The following is a 27,182-nucleotide window of genomic DNA, read 5'->3' as shown; positions in this document are numbered from 1 at the left end:
TTAATTAGCACATTCCTTTAGATAATATCACCACCTTCAACACCTCTTTGTCCTTTTGTCTGTGACATCTTTTGGTTATCTCCACCTATTACTGGCTGCTTGTCCCAACAACGCACCCCCCCCCCACCCCCACCTTAAACCAGCTTATATTTCACCCCTTTCCTATTTTTACTTAGTTCTGTTGAAGGGTCATGAGGACTCGAAACGTCAACTGTGCTCTCCTCCGCCGATGCTGCCAGACCTGCTGAGTTTTTCCAGGTATTTCTGTTTCTGTTTTTGTTTAGGAGAACATCGGGTATTGGTCACAACACCAACCCATCAATTTTGAGGCCTGCCCACCTCCTTCTTCACCTCCTGCAGGGGCAGAAAATTCTGGCTGTCATTTTTTTTTAGCTACTGAACTCTGTCTCCAGAAGACTTCAGTCTTTGGAAGCAATACACACAAATGTATTTTACGAATGATGAAGTATATTACTAATAATCATATAATACAGTTATCTACTTATGGGAAGCATTCTTCTCCCACCTTCTCAAGTGAACAAGGAAATAAAAAGATTATAATTTCCAAAACAAACCCAGTGGTATCAGATTAAACTATGGCGCTCTGCTTCTGTCTGTGTCTTGCTTCTGTCTTCTACTTAGTGAAAGATCTGAAAAAGGTCTAATGGTGTCTGCGGAGAGAGAAACATTTAAACATTCGAGTTAACAATTCAGGACTGTGACTTTTCACCAGAACTGGAGAAAGTTAGAAATTTAATAGGTTTTGAGCAGTGAAAGGGCAGGGGAGTGGGAAAAAGAACAAAATGGAAGGTCTGTGATAGGGTGGAGGGCAGGAAAGAATAAATGGCAATCAGGTTCATGGTGCAAGATCGAAGAGTGGCAACAGACCTAATAGAGAAACAAAGAATGTGTCTAGAGAAGGTGTGAATGGCAAGATCATAAATAGCTGCCATCCAAAAGCACAGAAAAGGAAAAAGAGGGCAGAAACAAGAGAGAAAAAAAATACAAACCAAAATTGAAAAAAGAACCAAAAGAGGGGCAGACATTAAAATCTAAAATTATTCTTTCCTCTAGAAAAGAGAAGACTGAGAGGTGGATCAGCCTCACAGAGGCCTTTACAATTCTAAAGGGGTTTGATGGAGTAGCTGTAGAGAAGGTATTTTCACACCATTGGAGTCCCAGGGGCCATCAATTTCAGATAGTTACTCATAAATCCAATTAGGAATTCAAGAGAAATCTTGTACTGAGTGAGAATGTGGAATTAGTCAGCACATGGAGTGGTTGAGGCAATTAGCATAAATGCATTTAAGGGCAACCTAGTACATTAGGGAGAAAGGAATAGACAGATATTTTGATGTGATGAAATAAGGTAGGGCTTGTGTGAAGCATAGGGCTTGTGTGAAGCATAAGTGTCGGATTGATCTGTGCTGTAATATGTCACATTCCTCAGATCCAATTTGACTCCAATCAATTGTCACAGTTTCAAGAGAATATTCTAATGAATTACTCTCGATATCCTACACACAGATCGGAATTATTTGTCCATTCAATGATTTGAGCAGCACTTCCGAGTGCAATGTCATCGCGCTCAACAAATGTGAAAAGCGTTTGCTAGAAATGTGCGGAAACTGTTAGCTGCTTTCAGTTTCGGTGGCTTCCGCAGCAGACTGCGCAGCAGAAACACTTTCTTGTTTCACTGAAATAAATCTCCCCGCTTCTGTCTTTTTCTCCATCCTTTGATTTGTCTGCCGGTGGGAGAAAGACGCGAGGTACATGAGCTGGAAATCCAGAATCCATTGATCAACCGAGAGAAGACATTGGGAGGATCAAATATGTGATAGGTAATAACACCGAAATAGACAGGGCGCTGCAATTAACACCACTTCCGTTTGTCTTTTGTGGGTCATTATTTATCCATTTTTGAAAATCGGTGTTTCTTTTTGAAAAAAAAATCCACCAACAGTGAATGTTTTGGTGCATCGAATTGCGGGCTTTACTTGTGTGTTTTATAATTGGTAGGACAAGGGTGTGGCGTGTGGAATGAGGAAAGGACATCCGATCTGTCAACATGGACATTTTGTCGATTGTGTTCTCCATTTAATTTCCTGACAGAGGCATCCAGCCACCTTTTCTGGAATACTCGGCACTGTTTCAACTAAAACTCCACGGGAGAGAAGGTGGTGACAATTTTCTTTTCATTAAAGGATTGGTACCAAATTTCAATTCAAATATTTTTACACAACCACTAATCTGTTTATCTTGTTACTATAGCAGCTCAGCTTCATGTTGGCACTTGTGGCAGTACCTGCCTGTCAAGGATTGGCCTTCACAGCCATCAGCACCTAATGGAGACACCGCGCCTAAATGTGTCTATCATTTCTCATAGATGAAAGGGTACCAATAACAACAAAAGCAGTCCAGTAATCCTAGTTTAACTCGCCATTACAGGTTAAATGTTGACTTCCTAGAGCAGTGGAGAATGTGCTATCAGTGTATTGTACACAATTTGAAGAAATATCTAACACTGCACATTGATATGTAACTAGTGCTGTTGCTAAATCGTGTATTGTGATCCAATACAGTATCTTGTCCTGGCTATATTATTTATATCCTATTTTTCATTGCATTTTACCTTTGGGAATAAACCAGGTTTACTTTAATAAAAAGCTGGTCAATGCACAACCTTGGAAATAAAGGGTAGATTTGAACATTCTCTGCTGGCCAGTAAACTCTGTGTTGCAGATTTATCTCCCATTATACTCATGGATTTTCCTTGCAGTTAACGTTAATGGAAGGAAAATCGGGCGGGTGTATAACAACCCAATTCGGCACCCAGCACTTGGATTGGAAATCTACCCCAAAGTGTTTGTTCTATGAATCAGAAGTTCTAAAAGTCATTTTATTAACCCTAGAATCATAGAATGATTATAGCTCATTCAGTCCTTCATATCCATGCCAGCTCTCTGTAAGACAAATTCAGCTAGTCTCACTCCCCTGCCCTTTTCCTGTAACCCTGCAGATTTTATACCTTCAGACAATTATCCGATTTCCTCTTGAAATCCATGATGAGTCTGTCTTAAGCAATGCATTCCAGATCTTAACCACACTCTGATAAAAAGGTTTTCCTCATGTCACCTTTGATTTTTTTTTGTCATTCATCTTAAATCAGTGTCCTCTAGTTCTCAACCCTTTTGTGCTCCATACCTCTATTTATAAAGCCCAGGATCCAGAATGAGGACTCAAAACGTCAACTTTGTTCTTCTCCGCCGATGCTGCCAGGCCTGCTGAGTTTTTCCAGGTAATTCTGTTTTTGTTTTGGATTTCCAGCATCCGCAGTTTTTTGTTTTTATCCAGAATGTCTTATTAAGCACATTTTTAAGCTGCCCTATCACTTTAAATGATTTGTTCGCATATACCCCCAGATCCCACTGTGCATGCATCCCTTGTTCTTCCTACCAAAATGCAGCACTTTATACCTCCTGACACTACATTTCCTCTGTCACATGTCTGCTCAATCCACATGCCTGTCTGTGTCCTCTTGAAATCTATCACTATCCTCCACATAGTTTACAATAGTTCACGTTTTATGTCATCTGCAAGTTTTGAAATTGTGCCCTGCACGTATAAGTCCAGGTCATCAATATCAATCAAAAGTACTAGCCCCAGGGGAACCCTATATACCTTCCTCCAGTCTAAAACCACAACTCTGTTTCCTCTCGCTCAGCCAAATTTATAACCATGCTGGCACTGCCCCTTTTATTTCTTGGACTAAAACTTCGCTGACAAGCCTGTTATGTGGCACTTTATCAAACATCTTTTGGAAGTCCACATATCTCACATCAACACATTAGCCTTGTGAAGCCTCTCTACTGCCTCATCAAAAATTAAAGAATTGTTCTACAGAGAAGGGAGAAGTTTCTCCGTCCTTACAAAGTGGAGTTAATTTAATTCTGGAAAGGAACTTAATGAAATAATGACATATAGATATTTTGAAGTCATTTGTCCTGCATTTTGTGGCCTTATCACAGCCTACTTCAGTGAGCTACAAGTACAAATATTCATGCCAGCCGTGCAAATAACCATGTGAGAATATGATGTAGTAGCAATAACAGGAAGGTAGCTTTAAAATGGTGAGGACTGGGTGCTTAATATTCAAGGATATAAAGTGTTCAGAAAAAATAGGGAAGGAAGAAAGGGAGATGGGTGGCAGTAATGATTTAGAGAAGAGATTGTAGTGTTGGAAAGAGAATTGTTCTGGAGGGGCAAAGACTGAATTTGCTTGGTTACAATTGAGAAGCATAAAGAGGTGATCGTATTACTGGTGTTATATTGTAGGCCTCTAAATAGTGAGAGAGAGGTAGAGGAGCAGTCTGCAGGGAAATCATAGAGAACTATAGAGTGGTGATATCAGTGGATTTTAATTACCCAAATATCGATTAAGATAGAGTTAAGGGGAAAGAGGGGGAAGAATTTTTCAGATGTGTTTAGAACTTCCAGTATGTTCTCAGCCCAACTAGGAAGGGAGCATTACTGGATTTTGTGCTGGGCAATGAGGTGGGCCAAGTGGACCATGTGGCTGTGGGAAAACACTTGAGTAAAAGTGATCATTGTATCATAAGGTTTAGATTAGTGACAGAGAAGAGCAAAAACTATCTAAAGCAGAGCTTCTAAATTAGAAGAGAACTAGCTTCAGTGGGATAAGGGTGGATCTAGCCAGGGTAAAATGGAACCTATGAACTGTAACTGAACAACAGATGATCATTAAGGAGGAGATGTTTCAGACACAGGTTAGGTAGGCACAATCCAACAAGAGAGAAAGGTGGGAGAACCAAAACCAGGGTTCCTTGTATGATAATGGAGATAGAGAATATGATGAAAAGAAAAATAAAAGAGTGTATGGTGCATGCCAGGTGAATTTTTCATATGAGAACCAGACCAAATACAATAAGTTGAGAGGGGAAATAAAGAGGAAACTAAGACTGGCAAAGAGAGAAAAAGAGATAGAATAACAGTTAACATGAAAGGTAACACAAAAATCTTTTATTAGCCTGAAAATAGTAAACAGGTAGTGTTACGATCTGGTGAGATGGATTGAATGGCTCCCCTCTTTACCCACTCTGCATTTGGGTGATAATGGGTCAAGTAAAGAAACAAAAGTTTCCTGGATGGTCTCCACATCTTACCCTCCCTAAACTTGAGGTCATCCAAGTCTTAACTCGCAACAAAACCCATTCCTCTATCACCCCTGTGCTCACTGACTTACACTGCCTCACGGTCAAGCAATGTCTTAATGTTAAAGTTCTCATTTTTGTTTTCAAATCCCTCCATGGTCTTGCCCCTTCCTCTCTGTAATCTTCTCCAGTCCTACAACCTTCCAAGCTAACTGTGCTTTTCTAATTCATTGGTGGCTGTGCCTTCATTTGCCTAGGCCACAAGCTCTGGAATTTTCTCCCTACACCTCTCAGTCCCTCTATCTCACTTTCCTCCTTTTTGATCAAGCTTTTGATCATCTGACCTAATATCCCCTAATGTGGCTTGGCGTCATACTTTGTTTTATAATGTTCTTGTGAAGCGCTTTGAGACATATGATTACATTAAAGGTGTTATATAAATATAAGTTGTTGCTGTTGTTGATAAAGGTGTGTCTGGAGATGATGTAAATGGGAAGTGAATCCAAAAACAAAACCTTAAAAACACAAAATAGAATGTGGGCAGAGGTTCTGATCTGAAATTGTTAAACTTATTTGTTATGGACAGGAGGGGAATTAATTTAAACAGCCCTGATTTCTCCTCTCACTACCTGTCCGTAAACAGGGAGGTATTTTTGATTTCTCCCTTTATAAGTGGTGGCATATTTTTCCAACCCCTCAGTTTTGGTTTGATCAGATTTCTATTAACAACTCCACAGCAAACTCAGAGAGGAAGTTTATTCGCACACAATCAAACATGAGAGGAGGGGTCACAACATAGCCTTCTTTTTCACTTATGGGGGATAAAGAAAGAAAGCTTTACAGGCCAAAGACCACAGAATAAAGAGTTATTGTTTCATATGAGTCCAGAGTCCAGAATCAAAAGTTCAGTGGTGTATTCCTTCACAGGGGTCGGTAGGTTGAAGACTGAGGCTGGGTAATTTACTTTTCCAGTAGAGATGGCTTCAGCGTTGGGATAGGTATGTAGAGATGATTTAGTCTTGTAGGCGCTTGTATAGAAGTTCAGAAGTTCCAGGTGAAACAGTGTAGATAGAGACCAAGCATTCAAACCTGGACAGAACCCTTTTTCTGAGCTGCTGCTTGGTAGATGGAAGATGGCTGACTGATTGACAGTACAGCAAGACAGGATAACTGGATTACCCAGCTAGGTGGGGTCTTGTGACATGACTCCCACTCCTCCACCTTGGCTTTGACAAAATATGTATATTCCTTTGAAGAATTTCAAAGGAGGCTTCAGGGTCCTTTGTCCTAGTAGACTGGCAGTCTCCATTTGCCAGGCCTAGCTTAAGAAATGTAAGTGGCCTATATATAATTCACTTGGAAGTTGGTCTTATGCAGCTAACCGGGTCATTAGTGTCTCTTCAGAGAAAATGAGGCAGCAGTTTCTCTGAACAGCAGAAAGTTCCTTTTGTTTGAGTCATAGCTAGCCGTGACTTCAGTCATTTTGAAATCTTCATCCAGTTTTTAAAATTTTATTTATTAGCCATGATGGTGTATATATATTTCTAAAAAGTATAGAGTGAGGTCTTAGCCCCCTGACACATTGGAGAGTGTAGAAGGCTGTAGAGCACCTAATCAAAAGATGAGGTGTTGTTCCGTAAGCTTACATTGAACTCTATTGGAACAGTGTAGAAAGCCAAGGGCAGAGAGGTCAGAATGGCTGTGGGACGGAGAATTCATCCAACAGGCTACTAAAAGCTTGGGGTTACTCCTGAACGAGAGTGTTCCGCAAAGCAGCCACCCAATCTGCTTTTGGTCTCCCCAGTGTAGAAGAGACCACGGTGGACTAAATTGAAAGGAGTGCAGGTAAACCACTGTCTCAACTGGAAGAAGTAATTGTAGCTGTGAATGGCGAAACAGGATAGTGTTGCATCTCCTATGTATAGAAACATGCTGTGGAAAGGGAGGAGAAGGTCAATAGCAGAATGGACCAGGGCATCCTGGAGGGAGCAGTCCTGCTGACAAGAGAGGCAAAAGTAGAATGTGTTGGTGGTGGCATCACAGTAGAGGTGGCAAAAATGACAGAGGGTGATCCATTGTATGTGAAGGCTGGCTGGGTGAAAGGCAACCATGTCTCTTGTATTAGTGATTGGATCAACCCATTTACCTCCATTTGTGCCACTAATTCATGTATCTTGTTTGGAATACTTTATGCATTCAGGTAAGGTGACTCTAATTTTAACTTGTCATAATTTTTCTTGATTTGACATTGTTCACTGATGCATTAGTACTGTTTTTCTGTTCCTTCCTACTTATCTTCGCTCAAATTGCTGGATCATTCCGCAGCCTTGACTTCTCTCTTTAGATTTATAATTTCCCCCTCACTTGAACCCTGCCCACCTTTTTAATTTAAAGCCCTGTTTACTCTGCTGGTTAGATGATTCACCAGGGCACTATTCCTACCCCAGTTTAAATGGAGCCCACCCCAATGAAACAATTCCCTTTATCACCAATACTATTGCCAGTGCCCCATGAATTGAAATAGCTGTCTCCCATACCACTGTTTGAACCACACATTCAACCCTCTGAGCTGTTTGAACTATCATACCTATCTTTCAAATACCCAATTGCCCCCACTCCCCTACTTTTTCTCTATGGCCCTGAACATATTTCCTCTTCAGGTATATATCCAATTCTCTTTTGTAAGTTACCACTGAATCTGCTTCCACAACTCTTTCTAGCAATGCATTCCGGATCAGAACAACTCACTGTGTAAAAATTCTTCTCACCTCCCCTCTGTTTCTGTTGCCAATTATCTTAAACCTGTGTCCGCTGGCTACCAATCCAGCCGCAAGTGGAAGCAGTTTCTCTTTATTATTCTATCACGCTCTATGTTATATATTTCACTATAAATTGGTTGTTTGCCCTTGATACTGTTTGTTTAATTATTTATTGTCAAAACATATATGTATTTAGATGTATATATTTATATCTTGTAGTTTATAGCCTAGACCACAGTTCATCCAATCAATTTTTGAAGCATAGGAGTTCACAAAGAAGCTTGCAATATATCCAAATAAACTGAGGAGTGAGATTCTCCATATAACCCCTGTGCATGCGGCGTTATGAGATACTTGGACATTTTAAGTCATAATCTGACTTGTAGCGAATGAGATCTTGCCAATGGGTGCTGAAGATGAGAAGAATATCAGAGGAAGAGTCCATGCAATGTACGATGGAATCCATCTGAATTATGTAATATCTTGCTTGGATGATTGTAAACCTGTCTGGTGGAAGACAAATGACGCTCTTGAACTGATAGAAAGGCAAATTTTATGCTGGGTACAACTGGGATTTTTTTTTAGCTGATCACAAATTTCAAATGTCGCACTTAACACTATCAGAGAGCTATTTATACACATTTTTGTAAGGATGTTGCAAATACTAGCTATCAAGATATGAGTAGATCTGTAGTTTTTTTTCTGCCTCAGAAAGATTGCCACAGTCAGAAAGCACTTTATAAAGAACCAAGCAATGAAGTCATGCCATGAATGTATTCAGGCAGTGCCTCATGCCAGTGTTGAACTAGAGATACTTCCCATGGGTATTTCCTATCCCAGTGTAAAGACATATACTCATCGAAAAGCAGAATACTGTGGATGCTGGAAATACTCAGCAAGTCAGGCAGATTCTGTAGAGATTAATTGGGTGACAGTGGCTAGTCTGTGTTTTGGCTGCACTGCCTGTATTATCAGCGGATTAGTAAGGTATCTAATTTTTCCCATCAAGATTGAAAGGTTCAGGACCCTGTGACCAAGAGTCACGAGCGAGATTCCCATTCTTATGGCGATCTGCAGTAAGTTCCCGTTTTAAGTTGTCCTGTTTTAAGATGTTCTGTTTTAACGTCACAGATATAAATGAGTCAGTACGTGCGGTTAGCACCAGTCGCGCTGGGCCGGTACCATTTTGGAGTGATCTCTCCCATTCCCTGAGCCTCCCACTCACCAGCCTTCTCCCACTGGCTGCTTCCCTCCCCAACCCTTCAGCTCACCGACCCTCCTGCTCTCAGTTACTGCCTATGTAGCTGCACAACTCTCCCACCTGTCGACCCTCTCACTCACTGACCCTCCTGCTCACTGACCCTCCTGCTCACTGACCCTCCTGTTCACTGACCCTCCTGCTCACCAACCCCCTCACCCACTGTCTATCCAGCTCCAAAATACCCCAGCCTTCGTTCACAGTGAGGGTTTGGGAAAGTGAAGAGGCGAGTGAGAGGGAGTGGAGAGGCGGAGGGGCAGGAAGGTCATGGAGGGAGAGAGTTGGCGAGTAGGAGGATCGGGGAGCGGGATGGGCAGCAAGCAGGAGGGTTGGGAACAGGAGGTCAGGGAGTAGGAGGGTGGCAGGTGGGAGGACTAAGGAGTAGGAGGGCCAGTAAGCAGGATTGGCAGCGAGTGGCAGGGTCAGTGAGTGGGAGGGTCAGGGAAAAGGAGGGTCAGCAAGTGGGATGGGCATCAAGTGGCAGGGTCAGCCAGCGGGAGGGTTGGTGAGCAGGAGAGGCAGTGAGCAGAAGAGTCAGTGAGCAGGAGGTAAGTAGAAAGAGCATTTTTTTAATGTTGTTATGATTGGAATGGAGGAGTGCACAGTTTGTCTGGCCCTACTACTCAGCAGGTCACACCATTAGGTCCAGAACTCACCAGAATGGCCAATTACTTACCTTCACTACTGTTAGACTCAGAATGAAAGAGACTTTAACCAGGCTTCTTTCAATAAACTCAGAATGATTGATTTATTATAAAACAAAACTTTAAAAAAAAGAAGTTACATGTACTGGTTAACAAACAATTGCACTCTGAAAGTATCACTAACCATACACCCCATTTAAAAATACCCCAGCACGGGCAAACACACACACAAACAAACAAAGGACAAACAGATAGGGTCTCTCTGGGCTTTAGAGGATAGGCATTATAAAATATAAAGGATAAAGTTCGCAGTGTCTCAGTACTGTCAATCTGGAGTTCCCTCGTGTGAAGACGGGCCGCTGGTCCCGGTAGATGTCTAAAGGTTCTCACCAATGGAGCTTCAGCATGGTGGAGAATATAGCCGGGTCAATCCTTCTTATCTCAGCCTCTCAGTTTTCCAAAAAACAGACAAGCTCCACTGAGCTGAGGATTCTTAGCTGGATACTGACAACCACTTTATTTCAGACAAGGCAAGAAGGTGAGCTGGGCAGCTTTTACTTTCTTAGCTTAGTCCCAACTGAACTCAAAAACACAAGTCCAAAGCTTAAAGCTCTTTCATGTCATGTGATTTCTAGTAACTCACCAGCTTTTTGCCTTTAAACCAGTTTATTTCCCCTTCAAAGTAAACCAGTTTTTTTTTCCCTTCTCTCCTCAGGTACCATGCTAACAAGGCGTACTTGTTAACAGTTCCAAGGTGAACTTATTACTTTTTTTAAAAACTCCAGGTCAGTATCCAAAGGTCTAAATAATGAAATGTCCTTCCAAATTTTAAAAGAAAAATCCAGTTCATCAAGATATGCTTTTTCCAACAATATTTTTAAATTTATTCTATTTTAAAAGCTATTTAATTTACAAATATAGGAATTTAGGAACATACAATATTTCAACTTACAGGATATAATATTTTAATTTTTTTTCTGACAAGGTAGGTCCTACAGAACCTAACTGCAGCTTTTACATTGGTTTATTGGGAAAATCTGATTCGCTTGACATTGTTTCATTTAAGGATGCACTTTTCAGAAACGCAACTACAACGTTAAGTAAGGAATTACTGTACCTATAATGGGAGAAAGAGTTTAAAATTCTTTTGGCCTGATGGAACACTTCCTGTAACCTCAGTCATAGGCAGGTATAATTTGGTTTAGCTGTAGCATTCCCACCTCTGAGTCAGGAGGTGCACCTTCAGAATTCCATTCCAGATAGTCAGGATGAATTGAGACTGGGGCGGGATTTTCCAAGCCCGCTGGTAGCAGGTGTGATAGGTGGTGTGCGCAGGAAATATGGCGGGATTCACTTCACGACAATGTGAAGGCAGGTCATGATCTTCCGCTGAGCCCACTGATGGCGGGTCACTTTTTCCGCCATTGGTTGGCGGGGAGCTAATTGTAATACATGAGCATATGATTAAAAGTCCATCCTGCCAGGCTCTTGGAACCCCACCGCATCATCCATCCATGTTGGTGGGAAAGCACGTTGACGTGTTTCAGAACAGCATGTGGGCGATGTGCACTTGGCGGCCTTCACTTTGGGGGAACTGAGGTGAGTAAGCAACAGCGTTCTCCACAGCTCACCTGTTATTTACAGGTCTCAGGGTGCTGGGGGCAGGGGGAAACTGATGCTGGTCCCGCAGGTGACTGCTGAGGGGTGGGGAGCGCCTAGGCAAGTGCTGGCCAGCCTCGGAGGTGACTGCTGAGGAGGGGAGGCCAAGTGCTGCCCTGGCACTGCATCAAGCACACAGGTAATCGATGTGTGGGGCAGGGTAAGCCAGGGAAATGGCCACGCATTAGGGGCACCTGTATAAATGACCATGCCTCTGCAACTGAGACAGATCAGGTGCAGCCACAGTGATATGATTGGGGTCAGGCTCCTAGCCTGCCCGCCCATGCAAGCAATGCAGAGGCACCAAAGGGCCACCCAGCACTCCATACCTTACCCCCACCCCCACAACTCCCCGACACAGACTTCGAGTCCACCACCACTTTATTGGACCGCGGAGCAGTTGGACTGCACACATTGTACAATCTCCTCGTCAACACTGGCCATGTAGCAGTCATTGCTGGAGGTGCTCACAGCCCCTTGCAATCTCAGCATCCCAGTTTAAACCAGTGTCCCCCATGTCGCAGGTTGACAGGGCAGCCATGCAGTGCACTCATCTCTGGCCATCCGAGGGGTGACCAGCACACTCTGGGATGCATTAAGGGGCGGTCACACAGGGCCAGGAAAGGTGCTAAGTACAGCCATGATAACCACCTCTCTCTTTCATGCTGCAGGAGGACCATGCCAGGATCATGGATCCTGGTGACCTAGCTGTTTGCCTGATGGCCTACAGAGAGCGAAGAAGATGGAGGAGAGAGCTACTGAGGCGCCTGGCTATGCAAAGGCAGGAGCAGCAACCTCACGAAGAAGGGGCAGCAGGGACTCCTGCACACGGTGCCCAGGAGTGACAGCGAGCCATGGCTGGTTGGCATCTAACAACACCCAGGGTCTATAGACACTGCCTGCCGTTCCTGCAGATGACTGAGAACCAGTGTCACCGACGACTGCGCATGTCTAGGGACCTGGTCGCTCACATCTGCCACTTACTACAGAACTTGGCGCCAAGGGGACATGGAGGACATGCATCCACTGCAGTGGCTGTGAAAGTGACCGTGGCGCTCAATTTCTATGCCAGTGGCTCCTTTCAGGGATCCACGGGTGACCTCTATGGGATTTCACAATCCATCACTCAAAAATGCATCCATGAGATCACGGATGCCATCTACTCCATGGCACATAACTTTGTGCATTTTGCCTGGGACTGGGACAGTCAAGATTCAAGGGCCACTGGATTTGCCCTGATCTTGGGTTTCCCACAGGTGCAGGGTGCGATTGACTGCACTCATGTGGTGCTCAGGTCTCCATCGCTACACTCAATGGACTTCATCAACCGCAAGGGTTTCCATTCACTGAATGTGCAGCTGGTGTGCGACCACCAGAAATGCATCCTGCAGGTGCGCGCACGGTTTTCAGAGAGTGTGCACAACACCTACATCCTGAATCGCTCGCAGATCCCTGTAGTCTTCCAGGCTCCACAGTATCTGCAGGGTTGGCTCCTTGGGGACAAGGGCTACCCACAGGGGCCGTGGCTGATGACACCCATGCGGCTGCCTCAGACTGCAGCAGAGCGACGCTATAATGAGACTCATACAGCAGCTCACAACTTGGTGGAGCAGACCATCAGGATGCTGAAGATGAAGTTCTGGTGCCCGGACCGGTCTGGTGGAGCCCTGCAATACAGTCCACAGAGGGTGTCACACATCGTCGTCACCTGCTACGCCCTTTACAACCTGGTGTTGCAATGGGGAGAGGAGCTGGCTGAGGAGGAGAAGGAGGAGCCGCATGTCTCCTCCGATGAGGAGGACGCTGACGGGGATGAGGGTGAGGGGGTCATAGGTGGTGACGACGATGGGGATGAGGCTCTCGCACTGGCTAGGCGAGGCAGGCGCACTCAGGAGGCCCTCATAGCTGCCAGATTTGTGGAGGATAATGACAACATGCGGTGAGGTGTCTCTGTAGATCTTCCCATTGTGCCTATGAATGTTTGGCTCCAGTCTGGCTTATGGCAGCGCCAATACGCTCTGTGAGAATGCTCCTGTCATGGAGATGCAGTGGAGGCCCTAATAGTCACTCGATCGCAGGAAGATGATGACAACATGCAGTAAGGACACTCCATAGATCTTCACATAGCCTCTGAGAATGTCTGACTCCTGTCTGGCCAAGGGCAGCTCGCTTGTGCTCCATGATCAGGGCCATCCCAGAGTCGCAGCCATGAAACATCAGACGCATCTGATGCTGTGTCCACCTTTAGCACCTCAGCCCTTCAGGAGCTAGTGCACAGCATCACTGGTCGCAGATGCTGGTGTGATGGGGGTCAGCCCCACCTTAAAGGTGCTGAGAGCACACAGAGAGAATGAGAGAAATCTGTGGCGCCTGCCCACTACATTCTGGCAGCAATGACTAGCACTGCCGAGATGCATTAATAATGTTTCCAGGGAGTATGAGGCTTGACCATCACAGAGCACAGGGAAGAGGCACTGGACTGAGACATCTGCCCTTTATCTTGTGCAGAACACTGCTCATCAGAATAAGGAGCCACAGGCAGGGTGACATTCTTAGGAATTTATTGACAGGAGTGAGCAGTATGTACAAGTGGTCAACTCCTGTGGCGAGGCTGTGCAACTACTTTTACCTAACTTTCCTAACCCTGCCTCTACATCTTGGTGCTCCCCGGACACCCAAAGCGGAGGTGGAGGCAGCCTGCTGACTGTGACGCTCTGTCTGTGATGACTTTGGCAGGCATCCTCTGGAGGGCCGAGACTTGGAGGGCCCCTGGCCTGCTTTCGGGTCCTGCTGCGTGGCAGTGGCACCCTCCCCGGCCTATGAAGCTGGGGCTGCAGAGGTCACAGGAAGAGGGGAGTCAGATGGGCCGGTCACTCCCAGAGTCACCTGGGTGGATGGCCCCGGAGTGTGCACCTGCTAATCCTCCTCCCTATGGGTGTGTGAAGGCCCCTGGCTGAGTAGGTGAGCGGAAGGGGTAGCTGGAGTGAGGTCAAGCTGCCCAGCATCCCTCTCATGTACACACTATTTGAGGCCAACTATGGCATCAGCGATTGAGTTAAGCCCATGCAGCAGTGCAGGAGTGATGTCCAGGACCAAGGTCTCCATGGCGGCCGCCATCCTACCAGTGTTGACCTCGGAGCGTTGCAATGCTGGTGCTATCACCTCAGCCTGAAGACAGATAGACTCCTCCATCGTGCCTTGCAAATTGAGGAGTGCAGCAAACATCCCTTCCTGATGTTCCCGAGCTTGCCTTTGCAGCTCCAGCAACTGTGACACAACCAAGTCCAGAGACTCATCATCTGACTCGGACTCAGCAATATTCTGGCCTCTGGCAGTCCTCCGAGTGCCGGGGACCTGGTAAGTCCCTGCTTCCACCTGCTGTGGATCAGAAAGTGCAATGTGCTCACCAGGTTGTGATCCTGAGGCTACTCTAAAGCTAGGTCCCACCAAAATGTGTGTCTCTGCGCTAGTGGGGAGTGTGGGTGAGCGGTGTGACAGGACTTCAGGGAGGGCCTTTAGATTCCTCTTCTTCGGAGCTTGATTGGAGGCCCTGGGTCATGGACTCTGTCAGCTGTTTGGCTGATGTGCCTGCAAAAGCAAGGGGAGATAATTAGTGCATGGCAGTGGCCTGTGAAACAGGGCATATCACTGATGGCACGGTTGTCTGAAAGATGTTGCACTGCTGGATCCTCACTTGGTAGAGCAGCGCTGACCTCACCGTCAGCACAGGACCCGTCCCAGTCATCGCCGGTCAGCTGGATGGCTCTGTTTTTGAAATCTGTCAGAACTTTGATCTCCGGCATCCCTCCACCTGTCTACGACCTTTCCCTCCTGTTGTGAGCCAGTTTGTCCTGCATGGATAGAGATGTGGAGAGTGTATCAGGACGCCTGCCGGGCCAGATGATAAGTATGCCTGGCCTGTGTGGGTGGTGAGTGGTCCCATGGATGGGATGAGGACAATGATGGTGTGTGTGAAAGAGTGACTGGTGATGTCCCTTGTACTGGCAGTTAGTGTGGACCCTTTGGATGTGTGATAGGTTGGTGAGTGTGTGAGTTGGGAGTGATGAAAAGAGTGACTTACCCTGGCGGAACAGAGGAGATCTTTCATCCTTTTGCGGCACTGGGTGACTGTCCTCCTCTGCAGTGTGTTCGCGCTTACCATCAATGCCACCACCTCCCAAGCTGGGTTGGTGACTTTGCTACCCATCCTGCGGCCAGGGTGGGGGTAAAACACCTCCTGGCGGGCCTCCCCAGCATCCAGCAGTCGCTTGAGGGATCCGTCATTGAAGTGGGTGGGCTGCAGTGTTTTCGCCTTTGCTGCCCAACTCACCCACTCACAAACCTATCACACACATGCTGGCCATATCTCCCAGGTAGTGGTGGTGAGCCAGTGGCGATGAGCACTTTGCTGGCAGTTGCCTTCTAAAGATGGCGGCTGGCCGTGATGCAACAGCCAGTGATGGTGAGTGGGCAAATGAGAGCCCGTCTGCCATGGAAACGGTGTGTTTTCAGGAGTGAATATATAATGAGGCAGGTTCGGGAAGATATGACGTGAAAACCCACCATTTTCATGGGCGGGTAGGACTCCATTTTGCCTGCCCGCTTCCGCACTTGGAGCAATTCTGGGAAAATTCAGCCTCAGAACTCCGGTTCTGAATTCTGAGGTGACCTCTGACGGGATACTTGCACCTAGTGGTCTCTCCTCATCATATGGGTTGTGATTGATCCCAGTTGCAAATCAGCCCCAATAATCCTATTAGAGTCCTGTCACTCTCTGACATCGCAATGTTTTGTTTGTTCTAATTTTATTGACATTATTACAGTCATTCTTCTTATTTGCTCTTATACTCTTCCATTAGCTTCAACTGTATTGAAATCAAATCTCATTTGCACCATTTATTGTCACCTCTTCTGCTTGCAGGACCTGAAAGCTAAAATTACTAACCTGCTCAGTTTACCTTTCCTTCAACAATTCATGGTTTCCATCATCTAACTAGAACTTCCTTGGCAGTAATTTCTCTGAGACTTCTCCTAATCTCCTGCTGCAACTCCTATAGAAGTTGGGTAGTAATCCAGGAAAGGTAACATAAATTGCTATTAAAAATGTTTCCTTTGCCAAAATTACAGTGGGAGATCAGTGAAGCCCTATGAAGCCCTGGTTTATCTTGCCACTTCTTTTCAACTTTGATAGTGTCCTGCACTCTCAGTCTTAGAACCACAGCTTATTTTCTCAGTTAATAATATTCTAAAAGAAAGCATGCCATTTGCACGAAATTTATATCTTTGGCAGAGTGAATAATCCTACCACTTGTATTTCTATTAAAGGTGAAGAGCTGAAGATGAGCAGACTGTGCAATTTACCTGATAACTTAATAGAATGGACCAAAGAACATGTGAAAGGCTGGGTGATTGATGGACTGAAACTTGATCAGAAATGTGGGGACATACTGTACAATGAAGATGTCTGTGGAGTGGTATTGAAAGAACTTACTAAAACAGACATAAATGAAATGGGCATAAAGGCTGGACCAGCTGCTGTGATAATACGTAAACGTAATGAATTCATCAAGGGATCAAAGTTGGACCGAAACCTTGCAACTGTCGCCGATGATAAGCAAAAAAATTCAAAAAGATCCTCCTCTCCAGGAGCAAATAGTTCGGATTGTAAGGTGGTTGCCAGTAGTGAATCAGAGGGTCAGACCAGTAAAACAGATTCCATAATATTCACTAGGAACTCTTTACAACCAAAACACAACACAAAGAGTAGAAAAGACAGAACTGAATCTGATAACCCTACCATTAGTTGTCAAGTAGACACAGAAGCACAAGTAAACTTGGCTACTTCTACAAAATCAGAGAAAAATGAAACAAAAGAACAGAAATGCTCGCAGCAGACTTCTGCCATTGATGGAAATATACAACTGCCCACAACATCAAAACCAAGATGTGAAACATATCCATTTGATGAACGTCATGCAGGCACAAGGTACATACAAAACTATATCCTTTCTCCTGAAACTGGACCTTCCAATTTAATTGACCCAGTACATGAGTTTAAACTTTTTAATTTGACGGGGAATGCAACAGAGGAAGATATGATGAAAAAGTTTTCCAATGAAGTTTTTAGATTCTCAGCTGCATGCATGAATAGCAGAACCAATGGTACCATCCATTTTGGGGTAGGAGACACAAAAAGTGGATATGAACATGGTGAGATTATAGGTGTGTCTGTGGATAGCACAGATAAATATGTTGACAATCTTTGTAACAATTTTGCACATTACTTTGAACAAAAGGACATTACCAATGCAAAATCAACCATTAGGCCACCTCGATTTGTGGACGTTTTGAACCCAAATCAAACATCATTAGCAAAGTTTATCATTGAAGTTGATATTGTACCAAACTACAGGATTTGTGGTTCCAAGTTGTATCATATTCACATGATGACTCAGGTCAACCAAAAATGGATGAAGAGTAAAGAGAAACACCTGTTCATACGTGATGGAAGCAGCTCCAGAGATATTCTGGGAAATAAAAATATCACAGAAAGAGAGGCTGAATACAGAAGGTTCCTCACTGAGACATTAAATACCTTGGTGGAAGAACGAAAAATTGCCGAAGAAAAGCCACAAAAGCAGTCAAAAAAACAGGATGGATACAAGCTGGTTCGGATGATTACAGGTGGCTTAGGTACATTAGACACATCCTATTACCAGTGGTACATATTAGTGACAAACAAATCCCAGCAGACTCAAACTCAAAATTTAGAGTTTCTAAAGGAAATGAATTGGTTTTGTGTGCTAGAGTTTGATCCTGAGTCTGTAACCAGTGGCGTGTGTAAGTTGTATCGTGAAGAGAGAGCAGCAAATCTCCATTTCCCTAGTCATTTCCAAGAAATTGATACAGCAACCAGTGAAAAGGTTGAACAACTGAACTTGTACAAGCAAGCAAGCTGGATATTTTGCAATGGAAGGTCAGATCTTGATGATCAGAGGTACAAGCCATTACTGCCCAAAGTGTGGTATAAAGAACAAGCTGCAGATGTTAGGAAATTGGTTTCTTTTCTGTGCCGACCAGATATCATGCCAAAAGGGAAATTTCTGGTAGTATTTTTGCTTCTGTCTAAAGTAGATGACCCAAGAGATCCCTTTCTTGAAACTTTCTGTTCATTTTACCAGGAACTGAAAGGGACAGAAGACATAATGTGCATTTGTGAAAGTGACCAAACATTCTTGCGATGGAAGGACCTCATGCTGTGCACATGTGAGTCACAGGAAGTCACAGAGAGATGTGTTTCTGCCTTAAGCCTTGATGAAATCAATGCTACTGTTCTTAAATTAAAATCTGTTACTCGATCTACAAGACGATTCTTACCCTCTGCAACTTCAGCATCTGTTATTCTTCAGAAAAAAGAGGAGGAGCTCCTGACTGCACTTGAAGTCCTGTGTGAAAATGAATGTGAGGGCACCGACATAGAAAGTGATCAAAACCGTTTTAAGGAATTTCAAAAATCCAAAGAGGAGCAGTTTTACAGAGGTGGCAAAGCATCATGGTGGAACTTTTACTTTTCCACAAAAGTCCCTTTTATCAAACGAGACAGTTACGCAGAGCTTGATAAATTGATTAATGCAAAATCACCTTCTGCAACATGTGTGAAGATTATCAATTTATTTCATCATCCAGGCTGTGGTGGGACAACTTTAGCCATGCACTTTTTATGGGAGTCAAGGAAAAAATTCAGATGTGCTGTATTGAAGAACAGTAAAGAAGACTTTGTAGAAATTGGAAAGCAAGTCATTCACCTGGTCACTTATAAAGAAAACACTAACACAGATTACTTACCTGTATTACTTTTGGTAGATGATTTTGAAGATTTAGAAAATGTGCATGTGTTGCAGAACTCGATTCAGTTTATTGTTGCAGAGAAAGGCCTGCGATTTGAGTGGCCCTTGGTAATCATTCTAAACTGTATGAGATCCCAGGATCCAGACAGAAGCTCAAAAAGGAATGTTTTGGACAGTGTTGCTGTAAAACATGAGCTGTCTGATAAAGAGCAACAATTGTTTGAGTTAAAGCTTGAGGAAATTGAGAAACACCATTCAAAACCTGAAAACTTCTACTCTTTCATGATCATGAAGAGTAATTTTGATGAAAAATACATTGAAAATGTGGTCCATAATAGTTTGAAGGACCTGAACATTGTAAGCAAACAAGGACAGCTGATTTCAATTTTGGCTTTGCTGAATTGGTATGTTAAAGATTCTTCAATGTCAGTTTCAAAATGTGAAGAATTCCTGGGATTAGGACAGGTGAAAACGTCATTCTGGGGTCCAGAGAAGTTTGAAGATGTGATGGGCACATACTGCAACCTTTTTATTCGTTTAGAAGTGGAAGAATATGGAAGATATGAGGGAATTCGAATCATCCACCCATTGATTGCAAGCCGCTGCTTGGAAGAATTGAAACATTTTTACAACCTTCCCAAGAGTGAAATTGCCCTGATGTTGCTCAGTCAAAACATATTTCTCCAACGTAGCATTGGAAGAGAAAAACTCCTGCAAGACACATGGAGTTTGTTGATTACCAGACACCGAAAAGAACATGGAGATGAAGCAGATACTTTGTTCTCCCCTTTAATTGAAGCAATACAGGCGGATGAAGGAAAGGATCAAGTTGTAAAAGTTTTGACTGAAGCATCAAACAGGTTTGACCAAAATCCCTTCGTTTCCCAGGTTCTAGCAAGACACTACTACCTGATAGTAAAGGATTATGAGCTAGCAATTCACTGGGCCACTAAAGCTAAAGATCGGGCAAAAGATAATTCTTACATCACTGATACATTAGGCCAAGTTTACAAAAGCAAGTTAAAGTACAGAATCGAATGTGTTGAAATTGCTAAACAAGCTGTGGTGACTTCTGAGCAATTGAGGGAGTTCCTGGACCTTGCACAATCTGCTTCAGCTGCTTTCAGAGAATCTCAGTGTCTGACAGAACAGAAAGGAGGAAGCAGAATGGAATGGGAAGAACAGAGTTATAAAAGGAAATATGATCTGTACAACACTTCTGGTTATTTCGGAGAGATTGAAGTTGCTCTATATGTTATGGATATCCTCAGAATGGTACCATTCTTCAGTGGAAAGGAAGAAGTAAGTAAAATGCAATTAATGTATTTGCTATCAGGTAACTTGAACCTTGGGCACATTGAAAAGACAAACAGCACTGATGAAGAGTTGTGTTCAGTGGTTGAAGAATACAGCCGATACCTGGTTAATATTCAGACCACTATGAAAACAGCTTTTAACTTTTTTGAAGACTATTATGTCCATTTCAAAACAAAGAACATTGAGAGAGAAATAGCAGAATTTAAGATTCGCAGAAAGGTTTCAGATTGTTTTTCAAGATACACAGAAGTATTCTGTCCATCACAGACTGAAACCAAGGCTGCAAGGAAAAACAAGCCAAAACTCAGTCTGCCACTTGAGTTGGAAGAATGCAGAAGGTTTTTAGAATTCCACAAAGCTGACCGTTTTGCTGGTTTGCTTGAGTTCCTTACAAATAACCATGATGCTGGGAATAGAATAGAAGAAATTGTCAGCAAATACCAATTTCTCCTTCAGAATTCAACAATGAGAAAGCTAGCAAGACAGAAACAAAATTTTATATTGGCAAACATTGTACTTAATTGTGTTAAACCAAAGTCGAAACAAATCGAAGCTTACGATAAACTTAGAGATCTTTTGAAAGAAGTCCTGCAAGATGTGGGGTTTGATTCCGGTCACGTTGAACCATACTTCTTGGCTTCCCTATTATTTTGGCCAACAAAGTATAATGAAATTAATGACGATTCCAGATTTCTTCTGAAGTGCATAAATGCAATCAAACAGTCATTTAGAGGACGTTACGGGCGAATGAGCCGTTCCAAACATCCTGTTGCACATTTCTATCTTGGCAAGAAAGATGGTATGAACAGATTTATTCAGAAAGCAAAAATCGATCAGTTATTTGATAAAGGGCTACGACTGAATACCTTATGGCAATCTGGAGAAATCTGGAAAGAAGAAAAAGTCAAAAAGCTCCTTCTTCGGATGCATGGTCGAACAGGGGAAGATAACAAAGTGTATGTAGAGTTTGACAGTGCTGAAAAAATCAAAATCCCTGTGCGTCCAGTTTATTTGGGCAAGTTGAGAAGTGGTCTAAGTATTGAAAAAATATCTTTTTACTTGGGATTCTCTATGGATGGACCAATAGCATATGACATAGAGAATACAAATTAAAATTGACTGATGGATAACCTTGAAACATAACCGTGTTCCAATGTCTACAGCATACATATTTTTTTTCAGTATGTAAATTTATTATTGAGGTCTTGTACATTTTTAGATTAAACATAGCTTTAGGGAGATTTATTTTTCAAGTAGATTCTGATCCTGAAAATTCATAAGGCCTGTAGTTCACTTCCACCGCTGACCCCACCAAAGTTTGTAGAGTTAAGTGACATCCAGAGGGGGCTATCAAGTTCTCCAGGAAAAAGGCTAAGAGTCAATGGCAGCCCATAATGAAGCTGCTTCAAAAATAAATACCATTTGGTACGCACAGATTCAATGGTCCAGACATCAATCCTAGCCTAGTGCCTACAGTTATCAGTGATTTGTGCTGGTATACCAAATGTAATCAGGTGTTCCTGGGTCAGACATATTTTGGATATTCAAGAAGGTGTGGTGTGGGAACCCCAACTTTCAGAGTCTCAGGCCCAGCTGACCCCTTACATTGATGGCCTTATAATAAGCACCAACACCACATAACCATCCATGACCTTTGGCTCAGGTCTAGAATCTGGCATGAAGGGCTTCCAGCCATGTTTTCAGCCACGCTGTGCATTTTTACCAAAGTTAGGATTTGAGGTTATGGCTGCTCAGCTGTGGCTCAGTTGATAGTACTCTTGCTTGTTGGAAGGTTGTGAGTCCAAGTCCCGTCCCGAAGACTTGAGCACAGAAGTGTAAGCTTGATGCTCCAGTACAGCACTGAGAGAGTGCTGTATTGTTAAAGGTGTCATCTTTCAAATGAGATGTTAAACTGAGGCCTGTCTGCTCTCCCAGGTGGTGGTAAAAGACCAATTGGCATTATTTTGAAGAAGACCAGGGGAGCTATCCCCAGTGTCCTAATGAATATTTATCCCTCAATCAGCATCCCATAATAAAACAGAGTATCTGATCATATCAAATTGCAGTTTGTGGGAGCTTCCTGTACGCAATTTGGCTGTCGTGCTTCATTACAATAGTGACTGCACTTTAAAGTGTACTTAATTAGCTGTAGAGTGCTTTGTGACATCCTGAGGGTGTAAAAGGCACTATATAAATGTAAGTCTTTTTTATATGCTTAGATTTGTATAACTGTCAGGTAGTGTTAAAAAAAATAGGTAGACGTTCACACTAAGTTGGTTAAGGTGTCGAGATTTACACTGGTTAAGGTGTTGGAATATGCAGAATGCATTGTTATACTTAGTCAATTTTCAATACATCTTTCTTTGTTACAATTATATAATTTTCAATGCATGCAACAGATCAGTCAGTATTTGAAGGGGAACAGATTAACGTTTTGCTTGAAATTTTTCATCACAACTTCCTCAGAATTTTTCTGACACAAGGCACAACCAGTCATTCTGTCTGCCTTCAGCACTTTTAGTTTAGATTCCATATTTTTATTTCAGATTTCAGCAGTTTATCAGACTTCTCCACAAAGGAGGTGTAAATGCTTCACGAAGCTGGTCTGGTGGCATTTTTTCCAATTTTCCTGTCCCCCACACCTCCACCTCCAAACCCACCTTCAGGAACCAGGGAAAATTCCCCCCAACGTTATGTGCCTCTGAATCTTATGACTCAGACATTTTTAAAAATCATTCTTACAAACCTTGTACAACTTTCTGGAAAAAAAGGTCAAGAATATGTGCAGTAATTTTATTTTTACAAGAAGTGCACTGAGAATTTTTTTTCTTTTGTGATTTTGTTACAAAATTATCTCAAAATATTTCTTACGGATGTCATATCTTAATATTTTAAGGTTAAAGACAAATACAGCAATTTATGAGCAGTGGTTGAATTACAATATGATTACTTTACCTCTAGATGTCTTTCTCAGTAAGGTCATAAATGCCAAAAAACGCCATGTTCCTTGGAATTATTTCATGCAAGCACTGAACCCCTGGCAGTTCATTTCTTACTCCTGATTGAACTTTTTGTAATTTAGCATGTTTACAGGATTTCTGTAACTTCCAAAAAGTCTGGATTGATGTAAAAATCCAGTGGGGAATGAAGGCCGAGCAAATTGCCAGGCTTTTTATTCCTTAGTGGATAAATCAAAAAGACGTTCGTTTTGTTCATCTTTGGTGACTACATAGTGGCTGTAAATAAAGCATCAGCATAGCTACTGTAAGGAAAGGGTCAATCACACTGGTCTGAAATATACTAACAGTATTCTGTCTTTACATTGTATTACATTGCATTAATGTTAGCCATTAACCTATGTTTATTAAGCCGAGAGGTATGATTCAATTATAACAGTGATTACCGAAGCTTTGAATTGAGGCCAACTCTGTAGCAATGGTCATTTTCAATATAATCACCTGAGTGACGTAGTTAAAGATGTCAACTTGCACATTGGCTTCTAAATTTCAGGGGCATATACTTATTGGTCGTACGTGAGGGAAAATGGTTAATGCTGAAAAAGAAAAAAGATTTAGATATAGATCATCTTTTTTATTTGGCGTTTCTGCAGAATTAGGAGGTTGACTGTTACTGAATGATACAGAATCTAAGGCAGACTTATGACTACTTGGTGGAATAGCAATTGTATGTAACAAGAGCAAAATAGGACAACACAGGGAGTCATACTAATCTCATTAGCCTAATGGAAAATGAGATTGTTAAAGAAGGAAACTAAAATAAAAACAGAAAATGCTGGAAATAGTCACCTGGTCAGGCAGTACTGATGAAGAGAAAAAGAGTTAATGTTTTCGATCTGTGTGAAGGTGTTTATTTTTTGTTTTTATTTCAGATTTCCAGCATTTGCAGTATTTTGCCTTGGTACTAAGGAAGGAAACTAGTTCATTAATTAAGGTTAGTGATAAGGGACAAGTTCAGTTAAACTCTCTTTATATGGAGTGGAATTGAAACTTTTTTTAAAAAGCCACATAATGCAGAAACATGTGGATTGTCAGTTAGAGAAGGTAAGGGAAATGTAAAAAAGTGGCATTTTCTACAGATATTTTGGGTTCAAAAACCTATAGGCTCAGCTTAGAACTGCAATGCATTTGAGTTCCCAATCTAAATATGCCTGAATGAATTTGTAAGTACCATTTGATATGTGTCTGTTAACCACTATTGTATGTACTAAAAGCTTAATAAACTATGAAAAGTGGTTTCAGGTCTGAGAATGTTATTGATTTGAGGAGTGAGTAGAACATCTAATCATTAATAAAAACTATCCTTTAACACTACATAACAAATGCTATTCCTGTCCTGCTGACCAGTCCTTTCGAGGTGACATGGAGCATGTGACGATGCCTTAATTAAACTTCTGGTCAGCTGGAACTGCTTAATGATGTTTAAAAGCCAGCTACTCATTGTATTGCACAACTGCTTTGCTTCACGCTCAGCTCCTTCTTTTCCTGCTTGTCCTCTTATCCCGATTGCTCCACAACCAGACCAAAGTGTTGGACAAATTTGTGCCATAGCCCTAAGCTCTGGATATCCTTCCTATACCACCCACCTTGCTATCTTTTTCCCTTTACAATGCTCATTAAAACTTATATCTTTTCCACTTTCCTAATACTTCCTCTTGTGGCTCTATGTCAAACTTTGTTTGATAATACTCCTATGAAGCACCTTGGGATGCTTTACTCTGTTAAAAGTGCTACATAAGTACAAGTTGTTGTTGTTAAGCATCCACTCCCATCACAAATGACATACTGTGGCTGCAGTTTGTACTATCTACAGGATTCTCCGCAGCAACATGTCAAGGTTTCCTCTTAAGCACCTCCCAAACCCGTGACCTCTGCCACCTAGAAAGATAGGGGCAGCAGATAACTAAGGACATCATCGCTTCCAAATTCATCTCCAAGTCACACACCATCTTGACTTGGACATGTACCACCATTGTTTCTTCATCGGCCACAGCTCAAATTCATGTAACTTCTGAACAGTGCTTTGTGGGAACTATCATCACACAGACTGTTTTCATTAGAAAGGCTCGCCACCAATTCTCAAAGGAAACTAGGAATGACCTTACTAGCAACTCCATGTCCAACAACAACTAAAATTTCTATAGTGACATTAATGTATTGAAATGTCCCATTATAATGCAGGAGCATTATCAAAAAAAGTATGACACCGAGCCACATAAGGAGATATTGGGTCAGATGAGCAAAAGCTTGATCAAAGAGATAAATTTCAAGGAGTGTCCTGAAGGAGGAAAGTGGGGTAGAGAGGTGGAGATATTTAGGGAGGGAATTCCAAAACTTGGGTTCCTGTCAGCTGAACACATGGCCATCAGTGGTAGAGGAGTTATAATTGGGAATACACAAGAGGCCAGAATTAAAGGAGCACAGATATCTTGGAGCGTTCGGGGCTGGAGGAGATTTTAGAGATGGGGGGTCAAGGCCAAGGAGGGATTTGAAAACAAGGATGAGAATTTTAAAGTCAATATGTTGCTTGACCAGAAGCCAATGCAGGTCAGTGAGCAGAGGGATGATAGGGGAATGGATCTTGCTGTGAGTTAAGACACAGGCATCAGATGACCTCAAATTTATGGAAGGTAGAATGTGGGAGAGCAGCCAGGAGTGTGTTGGAATAGTAAAGTCTAGAGATTACAAAGGCATGGATGAAGTGAGACAGGGGCAAAGTCTGACGATGTTACAGAGGTGGAAATCGGCATTGTTAGTGATGCCACAAATATGATTTTGGATGGTCATCTTGGGGTCAAATATGACACCAAGGTTGTGAACAGACTGGCTTAATCTCAGACTGTTGCCAGGGGGAGGATAGAGTTAGTCGCTAGGGAACAGAGTTTTGAGCGGGGGTAAAAAAACAATGGCCTCAGTCTTCCCAACATAGAGGGAGAAGTTTTTCTGAAGAGTGTTCAGGAAAATGTTCTTGATCAGTAAGTTTCTGGACCAGTGAGGAAGGATATATTTAATTGGAAAAAAATTCTGCACATATAGTACTGGGTGTTGGATAAGCAGTCTGATAATTTAGCAACAGTGGAGGAGTTGAGAGAGGTGGTGAGGTACGGTTGGGTTTCATCAATGTACATGTGAAAATGAATGGTGTGCCTTCAAATGATGTCACAGAGGGACAGCAAGTAGATTAGAAATAGGAGGGGACCAATGATAGATCCTTGGGGATAACAGAGTTAATGCTATGGGAGCAGCAAGAGAAGACATTGCACGTGATTCTCTACAATTAGGTAGATAAGAATGGATTCAGGTGAGAACAGTCCCACCCAGCTAGATGATAATGGAGAGGCGTTGGAGGAGGATGGTGCGGTCAACCATGTCAAGGGCTGCAGGCAGGACAAGAAGGTTGAAGAGGGAAAGTTTATCTTTGTCACAGTCATAAAGGATGCCATTTAAATTGCAGCAGGGGCAGAAACCTGATTGAAGGGATTCAAATATGGAGTTCCAACAATGAATAGA

At 42.8% G+C, this 27,182-nt stretch overlaps 1 protein-coding gene across 11 annotated transcripts; it reads left to right on the top strand.

Annotated features, from left to right (window-relative positions):
• Positions 1-1,626: 1,626 nt before the first annotated feature.
• On the top strand, positions 1,627-24,907 carry LOC144678896 (sterile alpha motif domain-containing protein 9-like). 11 transcript variants are annotated; one of them, XM_078538943.1, is made up of 5 exons: positions 1,631-1,841; positions 2,020-2,177; positions 2,275-2,366; positions 8,940-9,006; positions 16,817-24,907. In XM_078538943.1, exons 4-5 carry the CDS (start codon positions 8,994-8,996, stop codon positions 21,766-21,768), a joined length of 4,965 nt encoding a protein of 1,654 aa, XP_078395069.1. In that variant the 5' UTR covers positions 1,631-1,841; positions 2,020-2,177; positions 2,275-2,366; positions 8,940-8,993; the 3' UTR covers positions 21,769-24,907. The 11 variants fall into 11 exon arrangements, 9 of the variants coding, with proteins under 9 accessions (XP_078395075.1, XP_078395069.1, XP_078395066.1 ...); XM_078538940.1 differs by having other exon boundaries at positions 2,272-2,366; XR_013576204.1 differs by lacking the exons at positions 8,940-9,006; positions 16,817-24,907 and adding an exon at positions 8,150-8,912 and having other exon boundaries at positions 1,627-1,841; positions 2,272-2,366.
• Positions 24,908-27,182: the final 2,275 nt, after the last annotated feature.

Source organism: Cetorhinus maximus, chromosome 3, assembly GCF_964194155.1.
Source record: "Cetorhinus maximus chromosome 3, sCetMax3.hap1.1, whole genome shotgun sequence".
Taxonomy (NCBI): domain Eukaryota; kingdom Metazoa; phylum Chordata; class Chondrichthyes; order Lamniformes; family Cetorhinidae; genus Cetorhinus; species Cetorhinus maximus.
The sequence above is the reverse complement of the archived record's forward strand: the minus strand, read 5'-3'. Positions and strand labels throughout refer to the sequence as shown.